Source organism: Phascolarctos cinereus, unplaced genomic scaffold, assembly GCF_003287225.1.
Source record: "Phascolarctos cinereus isolate Bilbo 61053 unplaced genomic scaffold, phaCin_HiC Scaffold_5;HRSCAF=322, whole genome shotgun sequence".
Lineage (NCBI taxonomy): Eukaryota > Metazoa > Chordata > Mammalia > Diprotodontia > Phascolarctidae > Phascolarctos > Phascolarctos cinereus.
Window position 1 is genome coordinate 322,775,423 of NW_027555958.1, and position 14,832 is coordinate 322,790,254.

General features: G+C 41.7%; 1 protein-coding gene across 1 annotated transcript in view; it reads right to left on the minus strand.

The window, feature by feature from the left end:
- KCNN3 (potassium calcium-activated channel subfamily N member 3) overlaps nt 1-14,832 on the minus strand; it is a 297,364-nt gene that overhangs the window by 9,934 nt on the left and 272,598 nt on the right. The window contains 2 exon segments of the mRNA XM_020991956.2: nt 7,558-7,627; nt 8,039-8,166. Of these exon segments, the coding sequence (XP_020847615.2) occupies nt 7,558-7,627; nt 8,039-8,166 (198 nt within the window).

The window sequence follows — 14,832 nt, forward strand, 5'->3', positions numbered from 1 at the left end:
CTTAATTATAAACTGAAGGAGGGGGGTTGGACTAGATAGCTTTTATGGATCCTTTCCAGCTCTAGATGTAAGAAGTAGGAAGTCCCCTCTGTAAAGTAGTTTCCACCTTGTTTGAAATCTCTAGGGATGGGGAATTCCCTACTTCTTAAAGCAGTCAATTCTACTTTTCAACAGTTCTAATGGTATAGGAAAGAGGTGTCATACACATAGCTGAAGGGCCATATTACTAAGGCAACACTCCTGAGTGAGCCAGAACTAGATTAAAACATAATTGGGAAATTTTTTAAAAAAATATAAAAATACAATAGAACATAGATACTATCAGAATGTGGTTTTCTAAGTCAATATGTGGCTCCTCTTTCTATTTGAGTTTGCCATTGCTGATCTAGGAATTTGTCCTCAGAGTAGAAATCAGCTACTCTTCATCTTCCACCTGCGGCTCCTAGTTCAACCTGCTGGGGCCTAGTAGGGCAAGTGTGACACCTCTCCTCCAAGACAGCGCTTCAAATACTTGAAGACAGCTATGATGTCCTCCCTACTGCCACTCATAAAGGTTTCCTCTTCACAGGGTTCTTTTAGCTGATTTTCCTATACCATGGTTTCCAAACTCCTCACCCACGCTGGTCACTCTCCTCCTTCAGCCACACTCCAGCTTCTCCTTCCTAAAATGTGAGGCTCAAAATGGAACACTCCAGATGTAAGAGGTGGTGTGGCACAGTGGAAAGAGTGCTGGACTTAGAGCCAGAGGCCCTGAGTTTGAATCCTGGCTCTGCCACTTATTACCTATGTGATCCTGGGCAAGTTGCCTCACCTTTTTAGTGCCTCAGTTTCCTCCTCTGTAAAATGACCATGTTGGTCTACATGACCTCTAGAGTCTTTCTTTCAGCTCTGAATTTGTGATGCTGTGTGATCTGACTAGGACCAAGGACAGCAGGCCTATTGCCACCCCATTCCAGAGGCTCTACCTTTCTTAACGCTGCCTAAGATGAGCAAGATCACATTTTTTTGGCTGCCGTGTGCCAATGACCGTGTCAAAATGACGGCTCAGTGAAGTGACAGCTGTTCCTTCAAGGATCAGTATTCACAGAGCACCCTCCAGGGACATGCGCACAAACCCCTCCCACTTCATTGAACAGAAGGGGAGGCCTGTTTGTGAGGCAGCTATAAAAAGTAGTCAGAACATGTTGGATCCTTCTGTTCTTCCCCCCCTCCCCTCCCCCACATTTCAACAGGTTCTTCCTTCCCAAGGAACCAAACGAGAAAAAAAGATAAATGGAGAGTGAACACACACACACACACACACACACACAGAGCCGATGACTATGCTATCATCTCCCATTCGTTGCCTGGTGACAGGATTCCAGGGGAAACACAGCCCAATCTGGGATATGCTAGGAGACTGCCAGTACCTTTCATTCCCCCCAGAGAGGAAAAGAAAAAGACTGGCAGCATGTCAGTGTTTACTTCTTCTCTCTACTTTACAGCAGGCCACCATGAAGGTCATGTTCCTAGAATGCTTTCCTGCCCTTCAGGTAATTTGGTCCCCAAATTGTTTCCATTCCAGGCTCCATGAGGGATAGATGAGACTTTCTGTTGCACCTGATATTTTTGCTTAACACATCCTGCTATATGTTGGCTTCTGTCTCTGGGAGATGCACCGGGGGCAGCATCACAGAAACTGTGGAATGCAGTTACCTGGCTTAAATTAGTATCAGAATGTGCTTCCTCTTGGTAGCATAATTTAGCCTGGTCTAGATATATGTTGTGCTTGGTGTGAGGTGAGGTGGGAAGCACTCCTCCTTTACAAGAGCAATCCTAAGCCAGTGACACTAAATGTGATTTTTCCTTCCACCCTAGCAATAGCTTTTCCCTTGATGGACTTCTAAAACACCACTTGCAAACCCCACGTTTCACCCAAATGTTCCAAGAGTAATGACAGCCTCTCTGCTTGTTCCAAACTGTGCCAACCCACTTAGCCACTTGATTGTAATTTCCACATCAGGTTAGGGAATCCTTTCTTTGACACAATCCCTTCATTGTACCCCGTGCCTGTGGATGGCCAAATAACCAATAATTTGCACTGATTGTACCACTTTCTCAATGGGGCTTAATTTGTGTGAGGGAGTTGCTTTTCTCCTTGGGCTCACCAAAGAAGTGTGTTCCATTATGATAATGAATCTCTGCCTGCATGTTCTACAAGGCTGGCCCTGGGCTTTGTACTTTATATGTGATTCTGATCAAGTAGCAATGAAGAGAACTTGATGAGGGGGAGGCCCCTTTCTTCAACAGACACCTACACTCCATGATTACCGATGTGCTCTCTGCTGCTGGTAACAATGACCTTTCATGCCTTAACTTTAGGGATTTTGAGGAGAAGTGAAATTCTTAAGCTTATTAATCTGCCTCCCAGAAAAGTACTGAAAGGAATGCTTTAGTGTAACAGTGGAGTGGCACAGTTACTGTTGTTATTGAGTTGTTTTAAAGGTATCCGGCTCTCTGTGACCTCATTTGAGGTTTTCCTGGCAGAGATGGTGAAGTAGTTTGCCATTTCCTTCTCTAGCTCATTTTATAGATGAGGAAACTGAGGCAAAAAGGGTTAAGTGATTTGCCCAGGGTCATACAGCTAGTAAGTGCCTGAGGCCAGATTTGAACTCAGGAAGATGAGTCTTCTTGACTTCAGACCCGATGCTCTATTTGCTGCATCACTTAGTTGCCCAAAGAGGCAGAGAGAAATGCCCAAATCATAACAGCAAGCTATAAAAGCCCACATAGTCTCAAAGGAGAGCTTTCTTCTTTTTTTGGGGGGGCAATTGGGGTTAAGTGATTTGCCCAGGATCACACAGCTAGTGAGTGTCAAGTGTTTGGTCTGAGGCCAAATTTGAACTCAGGTCCTACTGACTTCAAGGCTGCACCACCTAGCTGCCCCAAAGGAGAGCTTTCTTGTTGGACTTTTTCTTGGACTTTGTACCTCTCTCCCTCTTTTGGAGAGCCAAAGTAATCAAGTCACAGAATCCAAGAATCTCAGAGTTAGGGAAGGGATGTCATGGTTATCCAGTTTCCTCCTACCTGGACAATGTATCTATCCCTTTTTTAACAACCGCAGTGGCCCCTACCTGAAGAACTTTAGTGACAGGAACAGGGCAACTCATTCTATTGTAAGGCAGTTTTGTTTGTTAGGAAGACTTTTTCTTATAGTGAGCAAATATATCTACTCGTTACTTCTCCCAACTGGACCTACTTTTGCTCTCTGGACCTGAGGAGAATATCTGAGTCTCATTTTGTCTTCATATAACAGCTCTTCTGATATCAGAGGATAGTATTTATATCATTCCTCTCCCCCTCCCTCCTTTTCTCCACTTTATGTATCTCCATATATTTTTCTTTTTCCCACATTTACTTCTGCCAGCCTTAAGTTGACCTGGTCTTCAGTCCATCCTGGTTATTCTCCTCTGGACAGTGCATCTCTAGAAATGTATCCTTATCCTCATATTTCTTTAGGAGAAAAATGGGAAGGTTTAAAAATAGAGAAGGAATCACTGAATTGAGCTACAAATTGAACATCTTCAAATCACTCAGTGATTATAGCAATAGAGAGGTAGCATGTTGTAGTAGACAGAGGACCAGCCTTAGAATCAGATCTTACTTGAGCTCCCATGAATTGAATTACCATTTTTATGTTGATAATTCTCAAGTCTACCTATCCTGCCCCAGTCTCTGTGCCTCCAGTCTCATATCTCCAATTGCCTTTCAGACACCTCAAACTGGATATCCAGTAGACATCTTAAACTAAAGGTGTCCAAAATGGAACTCATTATCTTTTCCCCAAACCCTACTTCCTTCCTACCTTCCCCATTAGTGTAGAGGGCAACACTATCCTCCCAGTCCCTCAGGCTTGCAATCTAGGAGTCATTCCAGATTCCTCCATACTCCTCCTCCTTCCAATCTCTTGCCAAGGCCTGTTGATTTCACCTTTGCAACATCTCTTGAATATGTCCCTTTCTCTCCTCTGACACTTCCACAATTCTTGTGTAGGCTCTCATTATCTCAAGCTTGTATCATCGTAATAGCCTGCTGGTAGGTCTACCTGCCTCATATCTCAAATATCATCTTCCCATGCAGGAATGTAAACAGTTCAACTTTAATAAGTCCCTTATGATTTCTCTTTCCTGTTTACCTCTTCATGTTTCTCTTGAGTCTTGTATTTGAAAGTCAAATTTTCTATTCAGCTCTGGTTCTCTATTTCACTGAATGTCCATTTTTTCCCCTGAAGCATTATACTTAATTTTGCTGGGTAGTGATTCTTGGTTGTAATCCTATCCCCTTTGCCCTCTGAAATATCATATTCTAAGCCCTCCTGTCTCTTAATGTAGAAGCTGCTAAATCTTGTATTATCCTGATTGTGTTTCCACAATACTTGAATTGTTTCTTTCTGGCTGCTTGCAATATTTTTTCCTTTAACTGGGAACTCTGGAATTTGGCTGTAATATTCCTAGGGTTTTTCCTTTGGGGATCTCTTTCAGGAAGTGATCGGGATTCTTTCCATTTCTATCTTACTCTTTGGAATATCAGGGCAGTTTTCCTTGTTAATTTCTTACCCGCCCCCCCCTTTTTTTTAGGCAATTGGGGTTAAGTGACTTGCCCCGGGTCACACAGCTAGTAAGCATCAAGTGCTTGGTCTGAGGCAGGGTTTGAACTCAGGTCCTCCTAACTTCAGGGCCAGTGCTCTATCCACTGTGCCACCTAGCTGCCCTGACAATTTCCTGAAAGATGATGTCTAGGCTCTTTTTTTGATCATGGCTTTCACGTAGTCCAATAATTTTAAAATTATCTCTCCTGGATCTATTTTCCAGGTCAGTTGTTTTTCCAATGAGATATTTCACATTCTCTTCAATTTTTTCATTCTTTTGGTTTTGATTTTACAATGTCTTGATTTCTCATAAAGTCATTAGCTTCCAGTTGCTCCATTCTAATTTTCAAGGAAGTATTTTCTTCAGTGAGCTTTTGGACTTCCTTTTCCATTTGACTGGTTCTGCTTTTTAAGGCATTCTTCTCCTCATTAGCTTTTTGGGCCTCTTTTGCCATTTGGGTTAGTCTATTTTTCAAGGTGTTATTTTCTTCAGTATTTTTTTGGGTCTCCTTTAGCAAGCTGTTGACTTGTTTTTCATGATTTTCTTGCATCATTCTCATTTCTCTTCCCAGTTTTTCCTCTACTTCTCTTATTTGCTTCTCAAAATCCTTTTTGAGCTCGTCCATGGCCTGGAACTGATTCATATTTTTCTTAGAGGCTTTGGATGTAGGAGCTTTGACTTTGTTGTCTTCTTCTGGTTGTATGTTTTGATCCTCTTTGTCACCAACATAAGATTCTATGGTCTGACTTTTTTTGTGCTGTTTGCTCATGATCCCACCCAATTTTTTGACTTTTAAACTCTTTGTTAAGGTAGGGGTTTGCTTCCAGAGAATGTGGAGAATGTACTGTTCCAAGCTTCGGGGGTTTTGTGAAGCTGTTTTCAGAGATACTTCTAGGGACCTGTAAATTTTCAGTTCTTCCAAGGTGTTATGATCAAAGGTGAGGTGTTTACTCTTTTCCTGGCCTGTGCTCTAGTCTATGAGTGACCACAAGCACTCTTTGCTGCCTTGGAACTGTGAGGAGGTTTCTCTCTTCACTTCCACCACAAGCTCCTCCATGCCCGTGCTCCTCCTTGTCTCAGTACCGCCACCTAGGACTGGGACCCAGATCCAAGCACAGGCAAAGCAAGAGATTCCTGCCTCAGCACCAGCAAAAAGATCCCTACAATCCCCATCTGATCAGCTGCTTGATCTCCCCACCATCTCTGGGTTGAGAGCTCTTGAAGCAGCTACTGCCCAGGGACTGTGCTGGGACTGGGAGGGGACCGAGCTCATCTCTCACTTCGGTCACAGATCTTTCCTACTGACCTTCTAAGTTGACTTTGGTGTTTGTGGGTTGAGAAGTCTGGAAACCACCACAACTCCCCTTGATTCAGTCCCCTCAGGCCTGCTGCAGGTTTGCTGAGGCCTGGTCTTTGCCTGTGCACCCATGCTGAACTGTGCTCCTTTCCCAGCCTGGTGTGATAGACCTTTCAATCAACCATCCAGGTTGTCTTTAGCTGGAAACTTGTTTCACTCTGTCTTTTTGTGGGTTCTGCTGCTCTAGAATTTGTTTAGGGCCATTTTTTACAGGTATTTGGAGGGGTTTGGGAGAGAGCTAAAGCAAGTCACTGCTTTGACTCTGCCATCTTGGCTCTACCCTCTACCTGCCTCATATCTTTTTCCACTCCATTCCATCCTCCATTCAGCCACTAAAGGGATTTTCCTAAAGCACAGGTCCAATCATGTTCTTCTCATTTTCTCTGGCTATCCCCCATACCTGGAATGTTCTCCCTTCTCTATTCTGACTACTGACCTCCCTGACTTCCTTTAAATCCCAACTAAAATCCCACCTCCTACAGGGAGTTACCCAACCCCTTTTGATTCCAGTGCCTTCCCTTTGCTAATTACTTCTCATTTATCCTGTCCATAGCTTGCTTTGTATAGATTTGTTTGCATGTTGTCTTGCCCATTAGATTGCAAGCTCCTTGAGGGCACGGATTGTCTTTTGCCTCTTTTTGTACCCCCAGCACTTAGCATAGTGCCTGGCATACAGTGAGTTCTTAATACATGTTTATTGATTGATTTTTGATTGACTTATACCACCTGTGTGATCATGATCAAGTCAATTAACCTTGTAATGCTCCCTGCAATTTTCCAAGTCTTTAGGTTGGGGAATAGTTGCTGATTTGCATTGGTAGAGGGAGTTTCCACACTGGGAATTCCTTATACTGTTGAGAGCACAGGTAGGGACCAATAATAACAACAACAACAAAACCCTGACACAAACTCAACAGTAATGATAAATAACAAAGTCAATTCTAGGTCCTGTGCTTGCATGTTCCTCCGCATTTTCTTTAGGAGACTATCCTGATCTCAGAACATAATGAACCAGTCTTATTCAGTTCCATGTAAGTACAACTCAGGACCTAAGCTGGACATCTCAGATAGATTTTTTATCATAACTCCTATAGTAAGAACTCACAGAACTGTAGCTCTCACTTGGCATGTTACTTCCTGTCTGTCAATTCAGAACCCTAGCAGGACTGTTACCTTTTTCAGGTGACCTAGTGAATCTGAAACAATTTGTTTATCTTGGGAATAAATACCAGACTTTTGAGCATAACAGTAATTATAGTCGATAGAGTAATATATCATATTAATTATATATTTATATATAATTATATATATTTAATTATATATAATTGATATATAATAAATATAGTAATATAGCTTCTAGAATTTTAACCTTAAGGCTGTTTTTTTGTGTATGTATGGATTTATATTTTGGGGGGAAGTATGGATCCTGGTAGGAATCTTTCTCTGGCTCCCCTAGTATAAGGTTTTGTGGGGTATTATCTTATCCAGGTATTCCCAGCCACCCTTAAAACAAACAATCTAAATGGAAGAATCTGAAGTCTCTTGAGGGTGGCTTCAGATTCACCCACTCACCTTGGAAAGGTCTACCAGGGTGTTGGCTTGATCACTCAGCTTTCTCTGTTCCATCTTTACGCTTCTCAGCCTGTGGGAGAAAGATGGCAATGATCTCATCTTGGCCTGCATGCTAAGATATTAAGAGATCAACTCACTCCTTTGGCTTCAGTTTCTTGACCAAATTACCCTCTCTGATTTTGGAACCTAGCATGGTTAATGTGAACACAACCTGAATGATAGACTTGGCAGGGTCCAAGGAAAGGACATGTTTTTTTTTTTTCTCTCTCTCTCCTCCTCTCTCTCTCTCTCTCTCTCTCTCTCTCTCTCTCTCTCTTCTCTCTCCCCTCTCTCTCTCTCTCTCTCTGGGTCTACCAAGGAGAACACCAGTAGATCTGAAGTGGAAACTGTCACGGGCCTCTCCTTTCCACCACCTCCCAGGCCACTTTCTTTAGGCCTCATGAGGACCATGGGGAAGTTTTTTGGGCTTGGCTCTACTTACTGGTGGATAGCTTGGAGGAACTTCCTCTGGTGTTTCCGGACTTTGGCATGGTCAATCTTTTTGAGCAGCTTGGTGTGTTTATAGATAAGCCATGTTTCTCGAAGGACATTCGCTGCGGCATTCTTTATCTATAAAAGAAAAGCAGACAGCTGAGATCAGCTCAAGTTCCTGAGTTTGTATTAAGAAGTATTTCATGTATGTAGTTAGTTACACAGTATCTGCTGTGGTCTGTTCTGGCCATCAGAATGATGAATTATTAGAAATAGATGATTAAAATCCATCTCCCACTTCTTTAGGGAACACAAGAGACCCTGGTAACTGGATTAAGATTTAGCACTCAAAGGGCTTCGAAGATCATATAGCCCAACCCCCTTCCTTTTACAGATTAGGAAACTGAGACCCAGATTAAGTCACTTGGCTAAGATCATATAGATAGTAGGTAGCAGAGCTAGGTATTCCTGCTCTAAATCTAGTCGTCTCCTCATGGTACCAGGTTTTTTTTTGTTGTTTGTTTCTTAAGAAATTATCCCAATGACTCTTCTTTAGGCTATAGTTGCTATTGCTGTCCTTAGCCAGGATTCATTACCCCAACCTTGAGACTTTTAGGCCACATTTTTCATAAATATAATTACACATCTATGCCATAGCTGTTGGGGCCCGCAGAGCTCTGAGATAGCCACCCATTAGGTACCCATGGTAAATCTCTATCATTCAGAGAATAAACTTATTTCCATTGGCTTTAGATGTTAATGTATCCCCTTTGGGGAAAAGTCTTCCCAACAGAATGAAAATGGAGCTATCAACAAGCCAATTGTCCCATTCCCAAATGACCCCAAACACTGAAACTGCAGTTCTCCATGCAGATATAATTGGAATAAAACTGAAATATTTCCAACGCAATTACTGAAAATCAGCTAAGATTTTTCAGTGTGAAGCTGTAGCTTTCCCCCTTCAGAAGCTGGCTTCTTCTTGGTGCAATACAGTCACACATTTCAACATAAGACACTGTAATCTGTTGACATGGAAACCACTGATATCACCTGGTTCATGACTGAACTGAGACATATCAACAGTATCCAGATGGCAAGGGACAAAGTTTTCATTCACACAGAGACATCTTCAGTAATTAGTAACAAGAGCAAGGGGAAACATTTCTTATTAAACACAAGCTAAATAGATTCTTGATTAACCATTACCATTTATATTAGCCATGCAAATTGGCCCAGGCCCACAGGCCCATAGGTTCAGGGTACAGCAGGAATTAAGGCAGGTCTAGGGAAAGTCAGATGTTTATTAGAGGCGGTCTGGCAATTCACGTCCATAGACCACCTTAAGTCTCTCAAAGTACTTTCCTCCTAACAACCCCTCATGAGGTAGATAGCATGGATATTATCATCCTCATTTTATAGATATGGAAACTGAAATTCACACTAGTGAAGAGATTTGCCACAGTCACACAGATAGTAACTGTTCGAGACAAGATTTGAACCCAAGTCTAGAGACTCCAAGTTCAGTGCTCTTTCCATTACAGTGGTACAGCGGGAAGAATCAAAAGATGTGGGTTCAGGTTCCAGCTCCTTCATTTATTAGCTGTGTGACATTAGGCAGATCACTTCACGTCTCTGAACTTCAGTTTCCTCATTTGTAAAGTGGTGATCATAATCCTTAAAATGCCCATGTCAGATGGTTGTCATAAAAAGGAAATAAGAGAATGAACATCAAAGCGCTTTGAACAGAAAGTGTTACATAGATGCCACCTAGAGAGAGGAAAACCCGAGGATGCCACCTTGTGACCCTTCTGAGAATTAGGAAGTCAGGGGATACTGCCTTGTCAGAGGAGCACTAGACAGTATGGGAAGGACCAACAGGCATTTTCACAGGTTAACGATATGAGATCAGAGGTCTAGAGCTGGAAGGGATGTTACAGTATGCCTACTCCACCCCTCCCATTTTACAGATGAGGAAAGTGAGGCCCAGAGAAGTCGAGTGACTTGTCAAAAGTTATAGGTAGTAAGAAGCTGTCAAGTTTCAAACCTAGGTCATCTAATTCCAAAGCCAGTATGTTTTCCACTGTATCAGGTCCTGTACGTGTATAGGGAGGAGAGGGAGAGAAGAGAGAAAGAGAGTGAGAGAAGGGAGGTGGAGGAAGAGAGAGAGGCAGAAAGAGAAGGAGGGAGAGGGAGAGAAAGAGAAAGAAAGAGAGAATGAGAGATAGAGAAATAAAGGGACAGAGAATGAGAGAAAGAGACAAAGAAAAAGAGGGGAGGAAGAGAAGCAAACAGAGGGAGAGAATGAGAAAGGGAAGGAGAAAAGGAGGCTAGATTATATCTTTCTCTCACTCTATTTTGTTTTTCATAAACAGCTAATTCTTCTCAGAAACATCCAAGTGACATAAATATTGCTTTTTTGTTCAGTAAAAGTCCACTAGGAAAGTGCCTTGAAATGACTTAACTATATACCTTTGGCACTTACGTTTTACCCAGTAGAATGTAATCTCAAGGACAGAGATTGTTGTATTTTTCTGCGTCACTAGCACCTGACAGCATTGATGGGCTTATAGTAGGTACTTAATAAATGCTTGTTGAAGTGGAATTGGATGGTGGTGAGTGGAAGATGACGGCAGTGAGCACCTAAGAGGAAGAGAAGGCAGGTTGGGCCTGGCTGGAAGTGGATTTGTTCTTCTCCAGGGTGAGGATGGTTGGCAGGGTCCGGAAAAAGAGAAGACAGGAAGAAAGAATTTCTTCCCTTTGTATCATATGTCTGGGTGGGTAGAAGCAGTGAGAAGTGGTGGATAGTGTTGGATTTAGGAAGACCTGTGTTCAAATTCTGCCCCTGAAACTTACTTACAAGCTGCATGACCCTGGGCAAGTCATATAGATTCTTTGAGACTTAGTTTTTTCATCTGTCAAATGGAGATAATAATACTCATGGTATCTATGATGGCTGTGGGAAGTTAAGAGACTTCACAAACTTTAAACACTCTATAAATATTAGTTGTTATTATTGTTGTTGTTAGAGGAGGAGGAGGCACATAACATGAGGACATGCCATTTTTAGGTTTCTTAGGTGCTTAGTCCCTCATCAAAGGGCATATGCCATATCTGGGCAAAGTATTGCTTTGTTTGATGTGATGGAAAGAACATTAGATTTGCAACCAGGAGACCTGGAATTGAGTAGCAACTTCAACATTTACTAGATACAGCAAAACAGGCAAGTAACTTAACTGTTTCTAAGTCTGTTTTCCTCATATGTAAAGTGGGGAAATAACACTTGCATTATTCATCTCACAAAGTTGTAAAGAAAAGGGCTTTGTAAACTGCAAAACTTTCCACCAATGTGGATACAAACACTCAACTGATTGAGTTAGCTTACTCTTTTTTTGGATGCTAATCTTATAGAATTATTGCATCTTGTAGTTAGAAAGGACCCCTAGACACTATTTATCTAATCCATTCATTTTATAGATGAATATCATAGGGTCACAGCATTTAGGGCTGGAGGGGACCTATGAAATAATGTATTCCAGCTCTTTCATGTTTTACTGATTAAGAAACTGGGGTTCAGAGAAGCCAAAAGATTTCAACATAGTCACATAATAAGCAGGAAAGCTGGGATTTGAACATAATCCAAAGTCAGCAGCCTCTCTACAACATGCTTACTGAGCTGAGAGAATAATAATAGTAATTGACAAATCTTAGAGTTGGAAGAGATCTCAGAGGACATTCAGTCCAACCCTTACCTGAACACAAATCCCCTAATCAATGGTCAACCAATTTCTACTTGAAGATCTCCAGGAATGGAGAGCCAAAGCAGCCCATTCTGCATTGTGGCAGCTCTAATTGTTACAACAACAACAACAACAACAACAACAACAACAGAGGTTGAGGTCTCTTTAAATCAATGATCTTATGATAATATGATCTCACTGATTTCTACCTCTCTGATGGCTCCCTCTTATTCTTCTTTGCTGGATCTTCAATGAGGTTATACCCATTAACCCTCGGCATCCCCCAGCGGTTTGTCCTGGGTCCTCTTCTCTTCTTCTATACCATCTTGCTTGGTGATCTCAGTAGCTCTCTTGGATTCAGTGATCACCTCCATGCAAATGATCCCTAGATCTATTTATCCAGTCCTTACCTCTCTTTTGACCTCCAATTGCATAGGAAATGTGTCGAACAGGATGCCTTGTAGATGTCTTAAATTCAGCATGTCCACAGCTGAGTTCATTATCTTTCCCTCCAAACCTTTCCTTCTTTCTGACTTCCTTGTTAATGTTGTGGGCACTACCCTCTGATCACACAGACTCACAACCTATACATCATCCTTGATATCTTACCCTCAGTCACCCCACATAGCCAATCTGTTGACAGGTCTTGTTAGTTCTGCCTTTACAATATCTCTTATACAGGACCCCTTATTTTCTCTGACACATTTACCACTCTGGTGCAGACCCTCATCACTTCACACCTGGACTATAACCACCTGGTTCATCTTCCTGACAGAAGTCTCTCCCCACTTCAGTCCATCCTGAACATAACTGTCTTCCCTAAGCACATATCTGACAATGTCACCCCCTACTCGACAAACTCCAGCAGCTCTCAATTGCCCCAAGGAACAGATAAAAAATCCTATATGTAAAGCAGTTAACTGGTGTACTGGATAGAGCACTGGGTCTGGAGTCAGGAAGACCTGAGTCCAAATCTGGCCTCAGACACTTGCTAGCTGTGTGACTCTGCACAAGTCACTTAACTTGTTTGCCTCGGTTTCCTCAAATGTAAATGGGTATAATAACAGCACCCAACTTCCAGGGTTGTTGAGAATCAAATAAGATAATATTTTTAAAGCATTAAGTAAAGTGCCTTGTATAGAGTAGGTACCTAATAAATGCTTCTTCCCTTCCCTTTCTCCCATTTGGCTTTTAAAGCTCTTTATAATTTCTTCCTACCTTTTAAGTCTTCTTATGCTTTACTTCCCTTTATGTAATCTATGATCTAGGGTCATTGACCCTTTTGTTCCTTTCACAAGACACTCAATCTCCCAGCTTTGTGCCTTTTTGCTGACTGTCTCCAATGCCTGGAATGCTTTCGCTTCTCTTTACTGCCTTCTGGCTTCCCTGGATTCCTTCAAGTTTCACCTCAAATCTTAGTTTCTGCTTGAGGTATTTCCCTGTCCTTCCCAATGCTAGTACCTTTCTTCTGAGATTGCCCCCAACTGACTGTGTAGATATCTTATATGTGCATAGTTGCTTGCGTGTTGTCTGCCCCATTAGAATGAGCTTCACTAAGGAAGATATTGTCTGTTGCCTTTCTTTGTATCCTCAGTGCTTAGCATATTGCCTGGCACTTAGTAAGTGCTTAATAAATTGTATAATAATAATCTTATTGGGATGTGGGAAAATCGGGACACTAATGCACTGTTGGTAGAATTGTGAACTAATGCAACCATCCTGGAGAGCAATTTGAAACTATGCCCAAAGGGCTGTCAAACTGTGCACCCAGCACCTTTCACCCAGCAATACCACTACTAAGTCTATAAGAGATTAAAAGGAAAATGACTTTTATGTACAAAAATGTTTATAGCAGGTCTTTTTGTGGTGGCAAAGAATTGGAAATTGAGGGTATGCTCATCAATTGGAGAATGGCTGAACAAATTGTGGTATATGATTGGGATGGAATACTATTGTGCTATAAGAAATGATGAGCAGTATGCTTTCAGAAAAACCTGGGAAGACATACAGGAAATGACACAAAGTGATATGAGCAGAACCAGAAGAACATTATACACAGTAACAGCAATATTGTATAATGATCAATGAATGACTTAGCTATTCTCAGCAATACAATGATCCAAGACAATTCCAAAGGACTTATGATGAAAAAATGCTATACATCTCAAGAGAAAGAACTAATGGAGTCTGAATGTAAGTTGAACCATACTTAAAAACAAACAACTTTCATTGTTTTTCTTTTTTGGGGGGGGGGCTATGTTTTCTTTCACAACATGGATAAAATGGAAATATGTTTTGTATAACTGCATATATATATATATATATATGCATGTATATATATATATACATACACACACACACACACACATACACACATCAAATTGCTTGCCTTCTCAATGAGGGGGGAGCAGAGGGAGAGGGAGAATTGAAACTCAAAATTTTAAAAATTATTTAAACAAAATATTTTTTAAATAAGCTTATTGACTTAACAGAAAGTACAGTGGATCTGGAATCAGAGAATCTGGGTTCAAATTCTAATTCTACCATAAACCTCCCCCCACCACCACCACTAGTGTGACCCTAGGCAAGTCAGAGAATCCCTCTGAGCCCCAACCTCCCATTTATAAAATGAAAGAGTTGGATCAAGTGATCTGTATGGTCCCTTTGAGCTCTAAATCATATGATTGACAAGCCAGTCTCCCCTCCTCAGACCTATGGCAGTAAGTAGTAGAATTATTATGAGAGCTACACAAAAGTCATGGAATGTCACGGAATGTCAAGGACCTCAGCAGACATCCAGTGTAACCCATATGTGATGGAAGTCCCCATTATAAAATATCCAATAGTTTATCCAGCCTTGGCTTGAAGACCTCCAGTAAGGGTTAGGATCCCATCACCTCCAAAGGCATCTCATTCTATTTTTGGACAGCTCTAATTATCAGCCAGTTTTTCCTTACACTGAGCCTAAATCTGCCTCCTTTGCATACTTTACCTATTGCTCTTGGGTCTGGCCTCTGGGGCCAACCCCCCTCCCCCCCAAAAAAAGTCTCATACCTTTTCCACATAA